The sequence below is a fragment of the Sander lucioperca genome, chromosome 16, assembly GCF_008315115.2.
Source record: "Sander lucioperca isolate FBNREF2018 chromosome 16, SLUC_FBN_1.2, whole genome shotgun sequence".
Lineage (NCBI taxonomy): Eukaryota > Metazoa > Chordata > Actinopteri > Perciformes > Percidae > Sander > Sander lucioperca.
The window spans coordinates 17751211-17774986 of NC_050188.1; the positions used below are offsets into that span (position 1 = coordinate 17751211).

The following is a 23776-nucleotide window of genomic DNA, read 5'->3' on the forward strand; positions in this document are numbered from 1 at the left end:
GATTCTTATGTATATTATGTACATAATGTAACACACAAACCCAGATGGATTTAATGTGTATACACACAAATGGAAATGTTGTGTATCATTACTCACTCACACACATATTACTAAATTGGTGTATAACATCTAAAAAAATGTATCTTTCTGGGACACATCTTTAAAGGAAAAAGGGTCTAATGCTCGCTAATAACTTCTCAGTATGAAGCCTCTTCTCATGTGCATTTCCATATCTCACCTGTCAGCTCCTCAATTACTACCACATAGCTGCTATTCAGCCTCATAAAACATAGTATGGATGAAGTGGATTCAGTTTTCAGACCCAAATGAAGCTCTTTCCAGCACATGAATAAAAATGCGCGCACGCACACACACACACACACACACACACACACACACACACACACACACACACACACACACACACACACACACAAACCAAAACTATGGCTATGTTGCAAAAGTCTTGGCCCAAAAAGCACTGCGTTGAGAGCATCATTTCCATGTGACTGCCTCCCAACATGTTCTTCTTTTAGCCCTACTGTGACCTTGCCTAAAAGGTTCTCCTGCTGCGAAGGACTGTTTTTGCCTGCAGTGAGTTTGCAGAGACTGTGTGTGTGCGTGCATGCATGTGTGTGTGTGTGTGTGTGTGTGTGTGTGTGTAAAACCCTTGAGATTGGCTTTTGATGGCTTAGTGGCTTATGACATCCGCAGCCTTTTCTCTCTTTTTCTCGACTCCTTTCAGATTTTTCTCTGTATCTTTCTCCCCTCTTGTCTCCAGCTGTATCTTTGCTCTTCAGTGGCGCCACCCTGCTTTAGGGATTTGTAGCTGTGTGAAGGATAACAAGTCACAGTTTGCTGTGTGTTATTGAGCTCTCACACCATTGCCTTATTTTCAGATGTTTTAAACCAGAAATATGATGCGAGCCTCCTCTGTAACTAAATAAATTATGACTGGTTGATTTGAATTGGTCTGTTCTGGATTTTTGTTGAGCAACCCTCATGCTTGCCTTTGTACTGTGAATCACATAATTTGAGGTGTGAAGCTTAAAGGTAAACATCTCCTCTGTCTGTTTTACTGTGAATGAATGTAGGCAACACAAGATAGTGACTATGAGGTTATGAGTTGTGAATATTTCACTCACTGCACCTTAAAGTGCTCATATTATGCTTATTTTCAGGTTCATAATTGTATTTAGAGGTTGTACCAGGATATGTTTACATGGTTTAATTTTCTAAAAAAACACCATATTTTTGTTGTGCTGCACTTTGCTGCAGCTCCTCTTTTCACCCTGTGTGTTGAGCTCTCTGTTTTAGCTACAGAGTGAGACATCTCACTTCTGTTCCATCTTTTTTGGGAGTCGAACATGTGCAGTAGCTAGGTAAGGACAACTAGCCATTAAGAAGCAGTATTACGGCGTGCCACGCTAGCAGCTAACGCGTGTTACAAAGTGATGCACGTTTGTCACGGAAGTAAAGGCTGGACTACAATGGTGTTTGGAGCAGTTTGTGAACAGTGTTTTCTGTTTGAGATGGTAAGTCCCTTTGGAGTGGACTTTGGGCTTTTTCACTTTGTAAACCTATAACGTGCACAAAACAGATATATAACACAATAAAGGAAAGGGGAAAAGCCAAAAAGCATAATATAAGCACTTTAAACTGACTGGTGAAATTTTTTGTCATGGTTATGAAGAACAGCATTGTTTAAAAAAAACACAGTAAAAATATAAGTCTCTCCCTCTCCTCTCCTAAGTCTCTTTCCTTTTGCTTCACAATCCTCTCTAATAAGCCATTTCCAGAGGATTAAGGGAGCATAATAGATGAGTAAAAGAAGAAAAAGAAAAATCACATTGCAAACTCTGGTAGAGTAGAGTCCAATACATCTTTTAGTGCAGGGTCTCATGCAGTCCCTCATTTCAGCACATCCTTTGGGTATTTTAGCAAAGGCGTTTGGCAGTAATACATGGGGTAAACTGCAGCAAGATTCTATTACAATCCCAGTGGAAGACTACATTTATATGGCGCTGTGGCATTTTTCAAAGTAATGGCTCTACTTGTGTGTTTAGCGACAGGCACTCAGGAGTGTGGAGTCTTGCTGCAGAAAACTATTATGGCTCACTCTTGTGATATGCAGTTGATGTGTGAAGGTTTCAGGACTGTGGACCTAATTCATTTGAATGCTGGATGGCTTTGCATTCCCCCTTGAATAAGTAACAGACACAACAACCTAATCAATTATTTTACCCTTTGCAGGCCTCAGACCAAAAGAAATGGTACACTTCAAGCTGTTTAAATATAATCAAAGAGCATGACTGGTATCTGAAGAACTTCTGACCTCACCACTCCTCCTTCTCACCTCTCCTCTCAGCAATCTGCAAGTAGCCAGTGGACAGGTACTGCTCCATGTCTTGCTGAAAGGCCTCCTCAAAGAACTTCTGTCTCTCTTTCAGCTTGACCTGGGGGGCTATGGCCCCTCCTTGGTCTGCTCCAGGGACTCTCTGTGCGTGCTCCGTGTCTTGCTCCACTAGAAAAAAAAAGAGAGATAAAGGTTTTTAAAGTTTACATATAGGGTTAGGTGCTGGACATGAGGCAAAACATGGAAAACGAGCAGGTCTTACAAACATAGCCTTACACATATAATAACTGTCTAATGCTGGGTAATATCAAACCTGAATTACCACCAAAATATAGTATGTTTTTACTTGGGTCAAGTTCCATCTGCTGTCCAATGACATTCACAAGAAACTCTTCATAATTTTTCTGACATACAGAAAGGGGAAAACATTGCCTCCTTTTTAAGTACAGTCAAAACGTAGCTTACTTACAAAAGTTATCTTACAAATTTCACTCAAATTTCAAACACTTTCATCTGAAACTAGAAAATGCATTTCCTGCAGAAAATGCTTTTGAATGCTGAAAAGCTAAATTGCCAAAGCTAAACTGGATTGCTGGCATAATTGTGTAAGAAGAAGGTGAAGTAGTGATAGTAGTTGGAAACGTGGGAATGGTTTTGATTAGTATGAATTTCATTGAAATGTTGAATAATAACAATAATGTAATATTAAAAAAAGTCATAGTATAGATATAAAAAAGTAAAGACTTTTATGTAGGTTGTTAAGGAAAAACTCAGGAACAGCACAACTTATTTCACATACGTGAAGAACGTTCGGGAGACCTTAATGAATTACGCAGAAGCATTTAATGAATACTCTAATGAGGAGACAATTAAGCAGGCAGTACAGTATAACCACGATGTGTTATTGTGCAGTGCCGTCCCAACTCTCTGAAGTTCCTGTCTTCCACAAGGTGTATTTAAACTCATGCTGACGGCATTACGTTTAGCTGAACCTTAAACAAAGATATTGCAGGCAGGTGCCGTAAAACACAGATACTCAGATCTCTCTCTCTGGGAGGTATGATAAAGTGTAGCTGGCCCACCGACCTCCAAAAGGACACAGTCATGAAACAAAAAAATCCCTTATCATGTAGCTGCCTACATAGACTCCCTGAATCCGTAGACAGACAAACATAATTATACAATGACAGGGTTGGTATTAGAGACTGGCCGGATATTCTCTTCCCCTGACCTGTGACCTATGAATGACCTGATGTTTTCTTAGCTTTACCTTAGTCTCCTCATTCAACAACATGATGTTTCTGGAAATTCCGCCACAGGTGTGTCAAAAAAAGTCATATAAAAAACATAGTATAGCATGTCAAAAAAAGTGATAAAACAGTCACAGTATAGAATGTCGCAAAAAGTCATTGTATAGTATGTCGAAAAAAGTGATAAAAAAGTCATAGTATAGCATCTCGAAAAAAAGTGATTAAAAAAGTCATAGTACAGCATGTTGAAAAAAAACATAATATAGCATGTCAAAAAAAGTGATAAAAAGTCACAGTATAGAATGTCGCAAAAAGTCATTGTATAGTATGTCGAAAAAAGTGAAGAAAAAGTCATAGTATAGCATGTCAAAAAAAATCATAGTATAGCATGTCGAAAACACTGATTAAAAAAGTCATAGCATAGCATGCAAAAAAAGTGATAAAAAAGTCATGGTGTAATATGTCGAAAACATTGATTGAAAAAGTCATAGCATAGCATGCCAAAAAAAGTGATAAACATTGATAGTATAGCATGTCGAAAAATGTCATAGTATAGCATGTCGAAAACACTAATTGAAAAAGTCATAGCATAGCATGCCAAAAAAGTGATAAAAAGTCATAGTATAGCATGTCAAAAAAAGTGATGAAAAAGTGTCGAAAAAGCCATTAAAAAGTAAATGTGTAGCATGTCGAAAAAGTCATAGAATTGTAAGTCGAAAAAAAATTTCCAACCTGGACCAGGTGCTGAACCAGGGTAAGAGTCAGTAGGGAATACATGCTGGAAGCAGCAATAACCTCTAAGCCAGCTTGCCACTAAAGAGTTTAAATTGAAAACAGTTGTATTATAGCATGTCGAAAAAAGTGATAAAAAAGTCATAATATAGCATGTCGAAAAATGTCATAGTATAGCAAGACAAAAAAAAGTCATAAAAAAGTCATAATACAACATGTTGAAAACTGATTAAGAAAGTCTTAGCATAGCATGCAACAAAAGTGATAAAAAAGTCATAGTATAGCATGTCGGAAAAAGTAATGAAAAAGTCATAGTATAGCAAGTCGAAAAAAAGTGAAAAAGTCCTGGTATAGCATGTCGAAAAAAGTCATAGTATAGCATGTCGGAAAAAGCCATTAAAACGTCATAGTGTGGAGTATCAAAAAAGTCATGTATAGAATGTCGAAAAAAGTGATGAAAAAGTCATTGTATAGCATGTCGAAAAATTTCATAGTATAGCAAGACGAAAAAAAGTGATAAAAACATCATAGTATACATGTCGAAAACACTGATTAAAAAAATAATAGCATAGCATGCTAGAAAAGTGATCAAAAAAGTCATAGTATAGCATGTCGAAAAAATTTATGAAAAAGTCATAGCATAGCATGTCGAAAAAATTCTTAGTATAGCATGTCGAAAAAAGTGATGAAAAAGTGATAGCATTGTATGTCGAAAAAATATCAAGCCTAGACTGGGTATTGAACCTGAGTCAGAGTCTACAGTGATTACTTTCTGGTTGTTTACCAACAGTGATAACCTCTAAACCAGTGTGGCACTTAAGATTTAATGTTAAAACTCAGTAATAGCATAGCATGTCGAAAACATTTATGAAAAAACTCATAGTATAGCATGTCGAAAAAAGCCATTAAGTGAAAAGTCAGTATAGTATGTTGAAAAAGTGATAAAAAAGTCATAGTATAGCATGTCGAAAAAAGCCATTAAGTGAAAAGTCAGTATAGCAAGTCGAAAAAAAGTGATAAAAAAGTCATAGTATAGCAAGTCGAAAAAAAGTAATGAAAACGTCATAGTACAGCATGTCGAAAAATGTCATAGTATAGCATGTCGAAAAAAGCCATTAAGTGAAAAGTCAGTATAGTATGTTGAAAAAGTGATAAAAACGTCATAGTATAGCATGTCGAAAAATATCATAGTCGAAAACACTGATTAAAAAAGTCATAGCATGCCAAAAAAGTGATAAAAAAAGTTATTGTATAGCATATCGAAAAATGTCATAGCATAGCATGTCGAAAAAAGTGGTGAAAAGTCAGTATAGTATGTTGAAAAAGTGATAGTATAGCATGTCGAAAATACTGATTAAAAAGTCATAGCATAGCATGCAATAAAAGTGATAAAAAAGTCATAGCATGTCGAAAACATTGATTGAAAAAATGTTACATTAAATTACTTTTTTTTCCTCATTTACAATATCTCTTACTAAAAGGCAGGTAAAGGATATTCAATATAGGCTCTATCTACCTACACAAATATACTATGAACTGTGCTTATCTTTGACCTGTTAAAATCTATTATTGCTTGGTATTTTTCCTCATTAAAAAAGTCATAGTATAGCAAGTCGAAAAATGTCACAGTATAGCAAGACGAAAAAACGTCATAAAAAAGTCATAGAATTGTATGTCGAAAGAAAATTACTTGCTAGATGCCTGATGGCAGAAACAATAACCTCTAAGCCAGCTTGCCACTAAAGAGTTTAAGCTCAAAACAGTTGTATTATAACATGTTGAAAAATGTGATGAAAAAGTCATAGTATAGCATGTCGGAAAAAGACATTAAAACGTCATAGTGTGGAGAATCGAAAAAAGTCATTGTATAGCATGTCGAAAAATGTCATTGTATAGCAAGACGAAAAAAGTCATAAAAAAGTCGTAGTATAACATGTCGGAAACTGATTAAAAAAGTCTTAGTATAGCATGTCGAAAAAAAGTGATAAAAAAGTGCTGGTATTGCATGTCGAAAAATGTCATAGTATAGCATGTCGAAAAAATATTTCCAACCCGGAGTCGAACCAGACTAAGAGTCAGCAGTGGATGCTTGCTGGATGTACGTTAGCAACAGCAATAACCTCTAAGCCAGCTTGCCACTAAAGGGTTAAAGTTGAAAACAGTTGTATTATAGTATGTTGAAAAAAGGTGATTAAAAAAGTCATAATATAGCATGTCGAAAAATGTCATAGTATAGCAAGACGAAAAAAAGTGATAAAAAAGTCATAGTATAACATGTTGAAAACTGATTTAAAAAAGTCTTAGCATAGCATGTAAAAAAAGTGATAACAAAGTCTTAGCATAGCATGCAAAAAAAGTGATACAAAAGTCATAGTATAGCATGTCGGAAAAAGTAATGAAAAAGTCATAGTATAGCAAGTCGAAAAAAAGTGATAAAAAGTGCTGGTATAGCATGTCAAAAAAAGTCATAGTATAGCATGTCGGAAAAAGACATTAAAACGTCATAGTGTGGAGTATCAAAAAAGTCATGTATAGAATGTCGAAAAAAGTGATGAAAAAGTAATTGTGTAGCATGTCGAAAAATTTCATAGTATAGCAAGACGACAAAAAGTGATAAAAAAATCATAGTATACATGTCGAAAACACTGATTAAAAAAATAATAGCATAGCATGCTAAAAAAGTGATAAAAAGTCACAGTATAGCAAGTCGAAAAAAAGTGATAAAAAAGTCATAGTATAGCATGTCGAAAAATGTCATAGTATAGCAAGACAAAAAAAAAGTCATAGTATAACATGTCGGAAACTGATTAAAAATGTCATAGTATAGCATGTCGAAAAAAAGTGATAAAAAAGTCATAATATAGCATGTTGAAAAAATATCCAGCCTAAACTGGGTATTGAACCTAGGTCAGAGTCTGCACGGAATACTTGATTGCAGCACTGATAACCTCTAAGCCAGGATGCCACTAAACAATTTAAATGAAAAAAGTACTATTATAGCATGTCACAAAAGTGATTAAAAAAGTCATAGTATAGCATGTCGAAAAATGTCATAGTATAGCAAGACGAAAAAAAGTCATAAAAAAGTCATAGTATAACATGTTGAAAACTGATTAAAAAAGTCTTAGCATAGCATGCAAAAAAAGTGATAAAAAAAGTCATAGTATAGCATGTCGGAAAAAGTAATGAAAAAGTCATAGTATAGCAAGTCGAAAAAAAGTGATAAAAAGTGCTGGTATAGCATGTCGAAAAATGTCATAGTATAGCATGTCGGAAAAAGCCATTAAAACGTCATTCTGGTTGCTTACCAGCAGTGATAACCTCTAAACCAGTGTGGCACTAAAGAATTAATGTTAAAACTCAGTAATAGCATAGCATGTCGAAAAAATTTATGAAAAAACTCATAGTATAGCATGTCGAAAACATTTATGAAAAAACTCATAGTATAGCATGTCGAAAAAAGCCATTAAGTGAAAAGTCAGTATAGTATGTTGAAAAAGTAATAATAAAGTCATAGTATAGCAAGTCGAAAAAACCCATTAAGTGAAAAGTCAGTATAGTATGTTGAAAAAGTGATAAAAATGTCATAGTATAGCAAGTCGAAAAAAAGTGATAAAAAAAGTCATAGTATAGCAAGTCGAAAAAAAGTAATGAAAACGTCATAGTATAGCATGTCGAAAAATATCATAGTCGAAAACACTGATTAAAAAAGTCATAGCATGCCAAAAAGATGATAAAACGTCATAGTATAGCATGTTGAAAATATCATAGTCAAAAACACTGATTAAAAAAGTCATAGCATGCCAAAAAAGTGATAAAAAAAGTCATAGTATAGCATATCGAAAAATGTCATAGCATAGCATGTCGAAAAAAGTGGTGAAAAGTCAGTATAGTATGTCGAAAAAGTGATAGTATAGCATGTCGAAAAAAGCCATTAAGTGAAAAGTCAGTATAGTATGTTGAAAAAGTGATAAAAAAGTCATAGTATAGCAAGTCAGAAAAAAGTGATAAAAATGTCATAGTATAGCAAGTCGAAAAAAAGTAATGAAAACGTCATAGTATAGCATGTCGAAAAATATCATAGTCGAAAACACTGATTAAAAAAGTCATAGCATGCCAAAAAGATGATAAAACGTCATAGTATAGCATGTCGAAAATATCATAGTCAAAAACACTGATTAAAAAAGTCATAGCATGCCAAAAAAGTGATAAAAAAAGTCATAGTATAGCATATCGAAAAATGTCATAGCATAGCATGTCGAAAAAAGTGGTGAAAAGTCAGTATAGTATGTCGAAAAAGTGATAGTATAGCATGTCGAAAAAAGCCATTAAGTGAAAAGTCAGTATAGTATGTTGAAAAAGTGATAAAAAAGTCATAGTATAGCAAGTCAGAAAAAAGTGATAAAAATGTCATAGTATAGCAAGTCGAAAAAAAGTGATAAAAAAAGTCATAGTATAGCAAGTCGAAAAAAAGTAATGAAAACGTCATAGTATAGCATGTCGAAAAATATCATAGTCGAAAACACTGATTAAAAAAGTCATAGCATGCCAAAAAGATGATAAAACGTCATAGTATAGCATGTTGAAAATATCATAGTCAAAAACACTGATTAAAAAAGTCATAGCATGCCAAAAAAGTGATAAAAAAAGTCATAGTATAGCATATCGAAAAATGTCATAGCATAGCATGTCGAAAAAAGTGGTGAAAAGTCAGTATAGTATGTCGAAAAAGTGATAGTATAGCATGTCGAAAAAAGCCATTAAGTGAAAAGTCAGTATAGTATGTTGAAAAAGTGATAAAAAAGTCATAGTATAGCAAGTCAGAAAAAAGTGATAAAAATGTCATAGTATAGCAAGTCGAAAAAAAGTGATAAAAAAAGTCATAGTATAGCAAGTCGAAAAAAAGTAATGAAAACGTCATAGTATAGCATGTCGAAAAATATCATAGTCGAAAACACTGATTAAAAAAGTCATAGCATGCCAAAAAGATGATAAAACGTCATAGTATAGCATGTCGAAAATATCATAGTCAAAAACACTGATTAAAAAAGTCATAGCATGCCAAAAAAGTGATAAAAAAAGTCATAGTATAGCATATCGAAAAATGTCATAGCATAGCATGTCGAAAAAAGTGGTGAAAAGTCAGTATAGTATGTCGAAAAAGTGATAGTATAGCATGTCGAAAAAAGCCATTAAGTGAAAAGTCAGTATAGTATGTTGAAAAAGTGATAAAAAAGTCATAGTATAGCAAGTCAGAAAAAAGTGATAAAAATGTCATAGTATAGCAAGTCGAAAAAAAGTGATAAAAAAAGTCATAGTATAGCAAGTCGAAAAAAAGTAATGAAAACGTCATAGTATAGCATGTCGAAAAATATCATAGTCGAAAACACTGATTAAAAAAGTCATAGCATGCCAAAAAGATGATAAAACGTCATAGTATAGCATGTTGAAAATATCATAGTCAAAAACACTGATTAAAAAAGTCATAGCATGCCAAAAAAGTGATAAAAAAAGTCATAGTATAGCATATCGAAAAATGTCATAGCATAGCATGTCGAAAAAAGTGGTGAAAAGTCAGTATAGTATGTCGAAAAAGTGATAGTATAGCATGTCGAAAAAAGCCATTAAGTGAAAAGTCAGTATAGTATGTTGAAAAAGTGATAAAAAAGTCATAGTATAGCAAGTCAGAAAAAAGTGATAAAAATGTCATAGTATAGCATGTCAAAAAAAGCCATTAAGTGAAAAGTCAGTATAGTATGTTGAAAAAGTGATAAAAATGTCATAGCATAGCATGTCGAAAAAAGTGGTGAAAAGTCAGTATAGTATGTCGAAAAAGTGATAGTATAGCATGTCGAAAATACTGATTAAAAAAGTCATAGCATAGCATGCAATAAAAGTGATAAAAAAGTCATAGCATGTCGAAAACATTGATTGAAAAAGTCAGCATAGCATGTTGAAAAAAAAGTTAGAAAAAAGTCATAGTATAGCAAGTTGAAAAAAAGTGATAAAAAAAGTCATAGTATAGCATGTTGAAAAATTATCCAGCCTGAACTGGGTATTGAACCTAGGTCAGAGTCTGCAGGGAATACTTGCTGGCAGCAGTGATAACCTCTAAGCCAGCATGCCACTAAAGAACTTAAGTTGAAAACAGTACTATTATAGCATGTCGAAAAAAAGTGATTAAAAAGTCATAGTATAGCATGTTGGAAAAAGCCATTAAAACATCATATTGTGGTGTATCGAAAAAAAGTCATAGTATAGCATGTCGAAAAAAGTGGTGAAAAGTCAGTATAGTATGTTGAAAAAGTGATAAAAAAAGTTTAAGTTGAAAACAGTTGTGTTATAGTATGTTGAAAAAAGTGATAAAAAAGTCAGTATAGCATGTCGAAAAAAGTGGTGAAAAGTCAGTATAGTATGTTGAAAAAGTGATAAAAAAAGTAAAAGTTGAAAACAGTTGTGTTATAGTATGTTGAAAAAAAGTGATAAAAAAGTCAGTATAGCATGTCTAAAAAAGTCATAGCATAGCATGCCAAAGAATTGATAAAAAAGTCATAGTATAGCATGTCAAAATATTAAAAAGTCATAGTATAGCATGTTGAAAAAAATTGATAAAAAAGTCATAGTACAACATGTCAAAAAGTCATATAGGGTTTTGAATCTGGGTTAAAGTCTGCAGTTCTTACTTGGTGGTGCTATTAGGAGCAGTGCTAACCACTAGGCCACTATGATACCAAATAGGGTACATTAGATACTTTGCATTGTTAAATCGCCTTGTGTATTTTCTCTCCTCTAAAACATGCAATTATTTTGCCGTATTGCGTATCATCAATGCAGAGTTTGCCTACAAGGGAGCATCCCCTGATGCAATAACTTCTTGTGACTGTTGTGGCAGTGGCCTTGTAGAAGTCAAGTGCCCTTGTAAAGTGCAATTACAGTAATGTATTCCTTTTTGCTGTAACGCAGTAATATAACGCATTACTAATTAAATTTCGGTAATATTATACTCGTTACAATCTCAGTAACGCGAGTTACAATGCATTTTAACGCAACATTTAGTGGTGCATTGTTTTTTTTTAAGAATTCACCAACACCGCGACACATTTCTTCACAGGAAAAAAAAAAGCCGTATTATTTTCCTGTCGCTGTATTCGATGGTTGAGATGACTGCAGAGACAAATACATTTGCGAGATGGATATTATTTTCAGGAGTTATTACACTGCGTTGAAGTGAGCTGTCCTGTTTCTGTTCCCGTGGTCAGAGCCAGAACCAGAGACGTTACGGACAGCATGTATGTCCCAACAGGTGACTGTACGTCAGCGGCTGACAGATATAAACATGTCGGGAATTAATGTTGAGGCTTGCTACACGTAAATATCATTGCATTTTATCAGCCGTGGAGAGTAACTATGCCTGTGGAATGGCTTCGAATGACGACCAAAAACGCTTGTCTTTTACTGTGACCATTTACTGTTCAATATGTTGCAGTTTTACAAACAAGAAAGTGAACAACGAGGCTGACGGACATGTTGCATCTCAGTAAGCTAGCAAGAGTAGGCTACACAACAGACAACTTCCGTGTAGCCTACTTCAAAATAAAAGAACTTCCTTCTTCCACTTCCCTTCCGTATCTCATTCACAAGTGAAGAGCTCGTGAACTTCAGGGCAACAACACCATCAGACTTATTTCCCACTTTTCTTCTCCCTTCACTGGAAATTTTGGACATTCTGGTCAAAGGTGCGCTCACCTTTGCTCACGCAGCGAAACGCCGGTGGAGAGGGAAACGGGCCGGTGCGCTGGTGAGTCTCCGCCAGCGAGGATCACGCACACCGTTACCTGGAATATTCCTCTCTAATGTGCGCTCTCTGCCCAACAAAGTGGAGGAATTACAACTGCTGTTGGGGGGAAACAGGGACTTTTCTTCATCTGCTGTTTTGTGCTTCACGGAGACGTGGCTCTGTGGAATAATACCGGACTCTGCTCTGCAGCTGGCAGGCTTCCAGCTTTTCAGAGCGGATCGAGACACGGACCTCTCTGGCAAAACTAAAGGTGGAGGAATCTGTTTCTACATCAACAGCGGTTGGTGCAACGACGTGACAGTGATCCAGCAGCATTGTTCTCCTGACCTGGAGTATTTCACCATAAACTGTAAGCCTTTTTATTCACCCCGTGAGTTCCATTCATTCATTCTGGTCGGTGTTTACATCTCACCGCAGGCCAACGTGCAGCGCATGCTTGCCGACCAGATACTGTGTGTGGAGCGGACCAACCCGGACTCCCTAGTTATTGTCCTTGGTGACTTTAATAAAGGGAACCTCACTCATGAACTCCCTAAATACAGACAACATATTAAATGCCCGACCAGAGAGGAGAACATTCTGGATCACTGTTACACCACAGTCAGGGATGCTTATCACGCCGTCCCCCGTGCTGCACTGGGACACTCTGACCACGTCATGGTCCACCTGATCCCCGCCTACAGGCAGAAACTAAAGCTCTGCAAACCTGTAGCGAGGACATCAAGGAAGTGGACCAGTGAGGCTGTGGAGGATCTCCAGTCGTGTTTGGATTGTACTGACTGGGATGTGTTCAGGACTGCTACCAACAGTCTGGATGAGTACACAGAGGCTGTGACGTCATACATCAGCTTCTGTGAGGACTGCTGTGTTCCATCAAGCACCAGGGTGAGTTACAACAATGACAAACCCTGGTTCACAGCCAAACTCAGAAGGTTAAGGCTGGCTAAGGAAGACTCGTTCAGGAGTGGGGACAAAGACAGATTTAAAGAGTCGAAGTACAAGTTTAACAAGGCAGTGAAGGAGGCTAAACGACGGTACTCTGAGAAGCTCCAACGCCAGTTCTCAGCTAATGACTCTGCGACTGTCTGGAAAGGTTTTAGGCAGATCACCAACTACAAGCCTAAAACCCCCCACTCCTTCAATGACCGACACCTAGCCAACGACCTGAACGAGTACTACTGTCGATTTGAAAGACAAAAGGACAGTCCTGACACCATCCCCCACGACACCTCCCTACAGCTACAGCCACTGTGCATCACCTCCACCTTGCCCACCTCAGCAGGGTCCTGGGCCCCCCCACCAATGCCCTCCTTAAAGGTCCCCTCCACCTCCACCACCTCAGTGACGACTCTCTCCATTCACAAGAGGGACGTCAACAGACTCTTTAGGAGACAGAATCCCAGGAAAGCTGCTGGACCGGATGCTGTCTCCCCATCCAGCTTGAAGCACTGCGCTGACCAGCTGTCTCCAGTGTTCACAGACATTTTTAACACCTCACTGGAGACATGTCACGTGCCAGCCTGCTTCAAGACCTCAACCATAATCCCTGTCCCCAAGAAGCCAAGGACCACAGGACTTAATGACTTCAGACCCGTCGCCCTGACCTCTGTGGTTATGAAGTCCTTTGAGCGCCTTGTGCTTTCACACCTCAAAGCCATCACCGACCCCCTCATGGACCCCCTGCAGTTTGCCTACAGAGCCAATAGGTCTGTAGACGATGCAGTTAATTTGGCCCTCCACTACATCCTCCGGCACCTGGACTCCGCAGGAACCTACGCCAGGATCCTGTTTGTGGACTTCACCTCTGCCTTCAACACCATCATCCCGGCTCTGCTTCAGGAGAAACTCTCCCAGCTTGGTGTGCCTGACTCCACCTGCAGGTGGATCACTGACTTCCTGTCTGACAGGAAGCAGCATGTGAAGCTGGGGAAACACGTCTCCGACTCACAGACCATCAGCACCGGATCCCCCCAGGGCTGCGTTCTTTCTCCTCTGCTCTTCTCCCTGTACACCAACAGCTGCACCTCCAGTCACCAGTCCGTCAAGCTTCTGAAGTTTGCGGACGACACCTCCCTCATCGGACTCATCTCTGATGGAGACGAGTCCGCCTACAGGTGGGAGGATGACCACCTGGTGACCTGGTGCAAGCAAAACAACCTAGAGCTCAACGCTCTAAAGACAGTGGAGATGGTTGTGGACTTCAGAAAGAACCCAGCCTCACCTGCCCCCATCACCCTCTGTGGCTCCACAATTGACACTGTGGCGTCTTTCCGCTTCCTGGGAACTACCATCTCCCAAGACCTCAAGTGGGAGCTGAACATCAGCTCCCTCGTGAAGAAAGCACAACAGAGGATGTACTTCCTGCGGCAGCTGAAGAAATTCAACCTGCCAAAGACAATGATGGTGCACTTCTACACAGCCATCATTGAGTCCATCCTCACATCCTCCATCACCATCTGGTACGCTGCTGCCACTGCCAAGGACAAGGGCAGGCTGCAGCGTGTCATTCGGTCAGCTGAGAAGGTGATTGGCTGCAATCTGCCGCCGCTCCAGGACCTATACGCCACCAGGACTCTGAAGCGTGCTGGAAAGATTGTGGCTGACCCCTCCCACCCCGGACACAAGCTCTTTGAGTCACTCCCCTCTGGCAGGAGGCTGAGGTCCATCAGGACCAAAACCTCACGCCACATAAACAGTTTTTTCCCCTCCGCCACTAGCCTTATTAACAAGGCCCGGAATCCATCCTGACTCTCTCCACACCCCACTGTAAATACTCTGTACCTACTGTACCTACTCTGTACCTACTCTGTACCTACTCTGCTGTAGCGTTCCTTTTTACTACTGTTTAACTTATTTTACTATTTATTTTATTTTATTTTATCGTTATTAATACATACTGTGTGTATATGTTTATACTTATATTGTTTATATTCTTTTTATCCTTCTTATATTTGTATGTGTGACATGCTCCAACAACACAATGACAAATTCCTCGTATGTGCAACGTACTTGGCAATAAAGCCCTTTCTGATTCTGATTCTGATTCTGTGACGGTTCGCAGTAATACTAAATTACTGTTAAATAAGGTTGTGTAGGCTACCTTTTCACAAATCAGCTGTAAATCAAGTACTGTAAATAATGTTAATAGTGAGTTTTAATCACACTATAATTGAACATTTGCTTTAGAGTGTTTTAACCTAAACAACATGAATTTCTTATTGAAGTGCTATAAACAAACATTTTACAACAATGCTGTACTTTTAATTGAGTATTTTCATTTTCTCCTACTTGCCTATTATACGTTTTACTTATCTATTTTGTATAGCTTTAGTTACTTTGCATATTTATATTAATTATACAAAATATGAATAATCTATGATGTATTAAAGTGGATAAAGAGGAGACTTTATTGATCCGGTGGTGAAATTCACAAGCTAGCTGCCAAATCAAACTTCCCCTGTTATTTTGGTGAAAGTAATTCAAAAGTAATGCAAAAGTAGTGTAACGCATTACAATTCAGAGACAGTAATATTGTAATATAACTAATTACTCTCAAATGACAGTAACTAGTAATCTATAATGTATTACATTTTGGAAGTAACTTGCCCAACACTGTTGAGCACATACTGTAACAGCAGCCTAAAGGAATCCCTGAACAGCAAGTCGTGTCTTGAACTGAGTGATGGTAATTTGAAGCTCAAACATTCTTATTCTTATTACTACCAAGTGCAGACTCAGTTGATGGTGTGTAACATGAAATATGCAGACTTCGTTGTATGGACAGAAAAAGACATTCATGTAGAGAGAATAGAGCCAGACCAGCAACTATGTGGTGACATCAAAGAAAAGGCAAAGGTTTTCTTCTGTGAAGCTATCCTCCCTGAATTGGTTGGTAAATTGTACTGAAGGCCACAACCTTCCCAGATGCGAATCACCCCAGATGAATCAAAAGAGGCTGATCAGCAAGGTACCACCAGGAAAAACAAAACATCATCTCTAAAGGAAATCATATGTGTGTGTGAGCCGTTTCAGAGGGGTGCTCGTATTGTGCTCTATGGGAATGAAAACTGTTGTCATCGGTGGCTTAATCTTCAGTGCATGGGTCTAAAGTGTATGCCCAACAAGAACAAAAAATGGCACTGCCTACCTTGTCAAAAGCAGCCTGCATAATAAATTAACTGCAAACTATTTCCACATAAAGTATTTTACATATGTTGGCACAAGTACATACACTATTTTAATGTTTTTTGTGAGTGAGAAGATACATTCATGAAGGGTAGTTACAAAATTAGAAATAACAGTGATGAAGTGAAGTGTTGTTATTGAAAGCACAAAGTAAAAAGCACATTCTTAAGGATGCTCTCTGATTGCTAGTTTTGGCAGTTCAAGCTGCACCATGTTCTGGTAAGATACCTGTGTATACTACACTTGAGATCATACATAAGTCTGCCATTGCACATTGCTGTAAATCTCACACTGTAATGATGTATTACACTGTTATTTTATACATTTGTATAATTAGTGTGCTGTTTCATTTGAGCAATAGGTCTTTCAAAATATCCACCTAGCTAGATGGCACAATGGAACCACACATATTAGACAAACAGCAACACACAGTGGCTATCTTATCAATGGGGCAGGTATTTCATTCCCATTGGATAAGAGGTACTGTAACTGATTGGCAATCTCCCTGATAGTATTGTGTATTTGTTGCGCACCAGTCCTATTACCCTTTCAACATGTATGCGTACATGTGCTACATTAAGTGTACTTTCTACCTCAGCTGCTGACAACTGTGATTTACCTTTTGTAAAGTTAGGAGTTATAACTAGTGCACAATACAAGCCAACTGTTTCTTTTATGTCAAAACCTCTGTCTGCTAGTATTAAATCTCCAGGGAGAAGTTTATCAAGCAGACCAGCATTCTCTGTTATGTATTTATCACTTGCTCTGCCCCCCATGATTTAGACAAAAATGACACAGATCCTTGTGGTGTAATTCCTATAAGATACTTGATGGTGTTGTGATGCTTGTATGCTGACCATGTCTGACAACGTGCTAAAAGTTTGGATGGTCTCTCGATAAAGATTTCAAAACAGACTATAATAACAGTCACTTTGTGACCAAAATGTCAGAGGCATCGACTTCTATAGATCCTCCCTGCTAGGCCAAAATATGAATTGTTTCAGCCTTTCATACATGACATATTTTACTGTTAAAAATGTCTTGGACACCGTTGATAGTGAAACATTAAACCTGTATGCCAAGTCCTGCTCAGGAAAGTTGTGTCTTAATTTCATCAAGACTAATATACATTTCTGAAATCTTATCATCACACTCTTTGAACTCTCTGAAATAGCATCTTGGATGAATGTAAATGATACCATCAAGGTTTTGAATGTTGGAAGACCTGTGTAGTAGTTCACTTTTTTATCATCCCTAAATGAGTCCACTGTTATTTTAGTAGGGTCACACTTTTCTTTTATTTGCATTTTTTTAGTTAGTAATCTTTGATATTCAGACTGCAAGGCTCTGCAGGTCTTAGACTGGCATGAAGCATCTGTCTCCTCACTGTCTTGGACCTCTGTAGTGCTGAGGGGTTGCTGGCCCTGCTCTGATGGAGTCTGTGCTGCTAACTCAAGAAGGGCCTCTGCTGCACTGCCCTCATCTTGACTAGTTGGGGCTCTTCTAGACTTTGCTTGCTGGTTTCTCTTCAAGGCGTTTCTGGTCCTGCTGTATATAGGCTTGCTAGGGCTGGGAGTGTCAGGCCCCAGCTTGACAGAGGGGGCCCAGTCAGGGTATGTTTTATCATGAAGGTAAGCAGGTTTGCCTGGGGAGGGGGGGTCCCAGTGTGTCTGAGTTAAGATACATGATGACCAAAACGTTACAGTTTTAAACTGTAAAGTTTGTTAAACTGTGTTATTTAATGTTCATAAGAGTCAAGTCAAGCCTACCTGTAGACCAGTGATTCGCAACAGTTTTTAGATCAGGGACCCTAATTAAGTCCACATTAGTCACAGATCCCCATTTAATGAGATTTTGTCTCACTGATCCAATTTGATTGATTTGATTTTTTGATTGTCAGAAATTTCATCCTGAATTCCACGACTAAGAGATGACTGAGACCAGAAACCAGAAGCAAAAAAGTAATTATTATTAATTTTCTAATTATGTTAATGTTTTGTAAAGCAAATATTGGTGATGTTTCACAATTCATTAATTTGCTGGGGTGTGGGACATCTTGGAACCCTCGGACTCAAGGTTGAAAACCACTGACAAGTCTAATGGCAGGCTAACTGTAACATTATCTCCAAATAATGTAACGGTACTAATACACTGGTGTTTCACTTCAAATTCTTATTTTTACTAAACTTGACAGTAATGTCTTTAGATATTACCTTGGTTAAAGTGATCTGAACACACCCTACTGTTCTGGGAACGTTTTAAATTCTTCCGGTTGATTTGGCCTAACTATACATTTCTCCTAGCTTGGCTGACTTCTTTTGTAGCATCTCCCTCGTTTTCCCTCACTACTGGAATTCTGTAAAAACGTAACACTAATTGCCTTGTTTTGCTATCACTAGACTTGTTGTGACAGCCATAGATTACACAGGTAGTGACCATTTCCTCCTCGAAATAAATAAGTTTTGTTTAATTCGTGAAATGCTACTATACTGTATCATTCATTAACCTAGACGCTGCTGTGCAGTTGCTGATCTCTTAACGGGCGGTGGCGCTCTATCCATATCCATGTACATAAATATATGTATATTAACGTCTGCAAAACATCCATTAGTATCATATACAAATAAGGGGATGATTTAAAATGCTGTGAACAGTAATCTTTAATGTGCCCGGCCTTGACACTTTATTTATTTGGTTTCTGATTGGTCCACGCAGACCGTGATTGGCCTGAACAGTGCACTTGGCCCTGTCCTTGCAGTTTAAGGTGTGTGTGTGTGTGTGTGTGTGTGTGTGTGTGTGTGTGTGTGTGTGTGTGTGTGTGTGTGCGTGCATGTGTCTCTGGCTTTACTGTTAATATCTTTGTGCCAGTTTTTACCCAGTGTGTGTGTGTGTGTGACAATGGTGAAAGCAGGGCAGCATCCAAAGAGCAACCCATTACAAAAAACAGTGACATTGCAGTATACAATCAGCGATAGTACACTGCTTAATCACTGAAAAGTAGCTAAAGATGTCCGTAGAGTAGACTGACAGAGGACAGGGCCCCACATACAGAGGTCAGTGGTTGGTCAGTTGTCTTCTGTGATTTGAACATTACCTTCTTTATATTTATTGCATTTACATCCCAGGTCATACTGAGCTGCGTGTCTTACACAGCTCTGCACCAATCTCTGCCTTTACTCTGTGTTCACCAGCCCCCCCAAATCGATACACTGCTTCATGAGTGTTGACTGTACTGCAGGATCAGAGTGGGCACTCTCACACAGACCTGATAAAACAGACTGGAACAATGAGCTCCCACCAGAGCTCCCTCATGATGAACACCACACCAACAACCCTTGGAGACTTGGAAAAGAAAAGCTCCCTTTCTCTATGTCATTCCTCACTCAGTGTCCAATTTATCTCCTAACTGTGTGTGTGTGTGTGTGTGTGTGTGTGTGTGTGTGTGTGTGTGTGTGTGTGTGTGTGTGTGTGTGTCTTGAGACTGCTCTATTAGATTAGGGGCCTCAGGGAAGCTTTGTTCAGATTGTCAAGCATTGTGTAGGGTTAGTAACAGAGGATAGAGAGGGAGTGAGGGAGAAAGAAAGAGGGCAGTGTGTTTAGTTATAATTAGGGTTTCAGATGGACAGCATTAATGATAGAGCTAGATCCTGTCTTTTTATCTCTCTGTCTCTAATCAAAATCTCAATCCATTATTAGCCTGAGCTGTCTATTTATTTAGACCATCTATGTACCAACTGGGGGTGTGCTCATCTGTCTGTCTTAATGTCTAAACCTTCCTTTGTCCATTAAATCTACATACAATCAGTTTATCTAGAGCTGTTGTTAGTTGCCTGCATCCCAAATTATTCAAAGTATCCCAAATGCCACATTATTATAAAATCAAAAAGCTTTCCCCTAAAACACTCAGATGAATGTCATTTTCTATATTTATTGATTAGCTTTTCTATCTTTCACGTCTTATACATTTCTCTTCTTATAGTACGTCTTTTCTTACTAATCTTTCCTTCCCCCCACTCCCTTCTCTTGGTCTTTTCCTCCTCCTCATCATCATCATCATTATCATCATCTACCAGACAACGATATCCTGCTATGCATGTTGCTGTAGCTACGGGGACTATTTTTAGCTCTCGCTCATATCTAGCCCTCAGGATTAAGTTTGCACTGATGACTTAAGTGTAGGAGCCCAACTCATTAAGTCCAACACATTCTATCCTTACAGGCTGTGCTGCACATACTGATGTACAGACATACTTGCAGGTTCATGTGAATGCACATGTGGAGTTGTAAAGGCACTACACCAACACAAATGCTCACACAGCCTCACAAAAAAGTCTATCACACAAACCTATGAGACATGATTCACTACATATGTAGTGAATGAGCGCTCACACAGACGTACACATCTGGTGATGATTCACAGCGGCTAAGGCAATTGCATTATGTTAGTCACAGCAGATGATGTCAAATGAAATGACATCATTTCATTCAATTACAAAGACAAATGTTTTGGCACTTGTGTGGAGTAGCTGCTACAATCTAAAACAGAACCACCTCTTCTGAAATGAGCACAAAGAGTAATTTCCCTCATGAGAAAAAGAGGAAAATCAATGCATGAATGTGGGTCACAAAGTCTCAAGCAATGAATTTCCTGTCACTATCTTAATAGAAACACATGAAGTGAAAATTCTGGTGTACTACCTGAGTTTGCACTCGCTGTGTTTCTTGACGTGTCTGCTACCGCAATCATCATGCAGGCCAAGAAAGTGAAATCGTCCCCTCACAGGCTGTTTCTTTTGCTCGGAAGCTCAGCAGGCAACTGCACACACAATGAGCTCACAAAGCTGCTCTCCTTCTTACCGCCCCAGCGGTGAACCAAAACCCAGGGGAAATAAATAAAGAACATAAATAACATTAAATAATCTTGTTCTGCTTGTTCAGATAGCTATCTGTGCAGATGGATCAATATGAAATGAGATTTTTAATGTAATTAGACTCATATCTGTTTTCAGAGGTCGAAAAACGTCTGTGTATGTGCTCTACAAATGCAGGAAGCAGAAGCCACAGAAAAAAGGCTGGATGTCAGAGTGGGCATGCGTATCTGCATACATGTCTGCTGCTTCCTTGAATGTGTGGGTGATCATGCACCTGTGTGTGCATTTTATTATATACCAATTTATTTCATATACAGACATAATGAACAAGCAGAAAACCATTTAGCTGCTGATTGACAGTGCTATTTACTCACTCTCATAAACATGCAGTCTGAAGCAGAACTGTGAATGTTCTTTTATTGGTCATGTAAATGTTTGTCCACATAGAAGCGCAGGGACCAAACCTGAACCTCAGTAGCTCTGCACTATATTTACAGCTATTGTATAGTGAGAGAAGAAGCTAAGAACCACAGATGAAAAGTAGAGAGGAAGCACACCAATTGAGGGCAATTCAAATCTTTAGGATTCAACTCAAGCTTTTGATTTGACTAAATAGAGTCATTTTCTCACAGCTTGGCTCACAAAGCAAAAATGCAAATCTTAGGTTTTAATTGTTCATCATACAAGCTTGGTCACCACATCTTCTTTGTACAGGAAATGCTAATTTGGGCTCACTTGTAAGAGGAACACATTTCTTTTCATCGACGACATATGAGACTCCTTGTCAATAGGATTTTTAAAGCACTTATCTTAATTAGAGCGCTTTCAGAATTTTGTTTAGTAAGAATTCTTAGGAATAAAGAATATTGACTTAGAGCACTGACAGGCTCCATTTAAGTGACCATAAATAACAAGTAACACTAACAGCCTACTTTTCAAACGGAAATATATCTCTTTGGGAGTCATCAACAGTCAATTCAAGTCACTGCTGAGCCGGTCCACAGTCATTTACACTTTGTAGTGCACTTCACATATCAGGTGCAGCCGGAGGCTGTGCATAAGGAGAGAAGGTTACATTTGAAGCCTTGGTGGACAAACAAATGGACGGACAGATGAAAGTGTCGGTGGCCAGTTTTCCTTTAATGCCTGCCACAGGCCCAGGACTAGAGCCAGCTTTTGTGTGCCTTTGTGTGCAGACAGTATTAGACATGTAATGGTCTGCTGAGGCCGATTGTGTACGTGGGCTAGAAAGACAGGGGTGGTGAGATGCAGGATGTGCAGCGGGTAAATGTTTTCATCTAAAATGTGTCATTCTAGAGATGACAAGAGAAAAGGGACACGGCCACAGGGCGTGACATTGAATTCAAAGCTGAAGAGGTCACAACATTTTAAACACTATGAAATGCAGTATGCTTATGTGATGTCAAGGTCTGTGCTGCCTTCACTCCACTCTCAGACATAGCATTTATTTTATTGACTGTGTCATTTTTTTCAAGCATGGATGAAACTTTGATACTCATACCTCATGAGCTCCAATTATCTTTTTTTCTCCTTCCTATTTTGATTAACACTCAAACAATCCATTGGTGATCTCATTATAGCTGTTTCATACACTTTACATCACACTGACTCACCAAACAGATCAAACGTTCAATATCTGATATAAAATCTCCCTTGTTCAACCCGTCACTTTAAATTAGCTGTCTGGTCTCAGATGGTTTTGTTTCCGTTTGCTTATAAAGGCCTAATTCTCATTTCATTCTGAGACAGCAGAGCGCAGCCTGAAGACCAAGAGGCAGGCCTGACAGCATGGACAGCCACTGCTTCTTCTTTTTCTTAAGCCCTGCTCACTCAGCTGTGGTATTTTTAGATTCTGTCCGCCTCGCTATATCTCTGAAGTGCTCAGGTTTCCGCCAAAGGCAGCCCGATGCTGTAAATAACACACACAATCACTCCTTTCTCCTCGTCACACACACCCATCAAAATGACTTGCATGTTAAGTGACAAAATGTGCATGATACAAACACTGTTTTCCAGAGGGACTTGATTAACTTTCTATGTGTGCAAATGAAACATATTTAAGCATGCACAGGGAACAAGGGAGAATTACACACATGAACAGAGGAGTGAGTCACTACTGTGGTTGAAGTTTGACTTAATTTGCTCTCTGTAATGAACCATCCGTCATTTATCTGTATAGCCAAGTACTAATTTGTAATGACTTTTATTAGCTACAGATGTAAATGTGCATATAGATACTCAAACATACGGGGTGGTAGTAGCTCAGTCTGTAAGGAGTTGGGTTGGGAACCGGTGGGTCGCAATTCAAGTCCCATATGGTCCAAAGCGTGGTGGTGCACTGGTAGCTACAATCATCAAATCAATCATCCTCACACTCTGGTTTCACTGTCTATCTCTTCTTTCCTGTTGATAACACCCATCTGTTGTCACTCTGCCTGTAGAACAGCAATGGCAGCTTCATTAGGTTTCTGTCCAGCCTTTGCAAGCTGTAAAACATCAGCTGTGAGATCAAGCACTCACACAACCACTCGCGGACGCCTGTGAAGCTGGATGAGTGTGTTGG

General features: G+C 38.5%; 1 protein-coding gene across 4 annotated transcripts in view; it reads right to left on the reverse strand.

The window, feature by feature from the left end:
- Positions 1–23776, reverse strand: part of dtnbp1b (dystrobrevin binding protein 1b) — a 48707-nt gene that overhangs the window by 8275 nt on the left and 16656 nt on the right. For 2 of the 4 annotated variants that reach the window (XM_031296246.2, XM_031296243.2), the window contains exons 1-2: positions 21020–21362; positions 2357–2524 (exon numbers count right to left, since the gene is read on the reverse strand). In XM_031296246.2, coding sequence (XP_031152106.1) covers positions 2357–2524; positions 21020–21071 — 220 coding nt within the window. In that variant the 5' untranslated portion in view covers positions 21072–21362. Of the gene's footprint in view, positions 1–2356; positions 2525–21019; positions 21363–23776 lie in introns of those variants that run through there. The other 2 variants (XM_035993289.1, XM_031296245.2) reach the window with 1 other exon arrangement.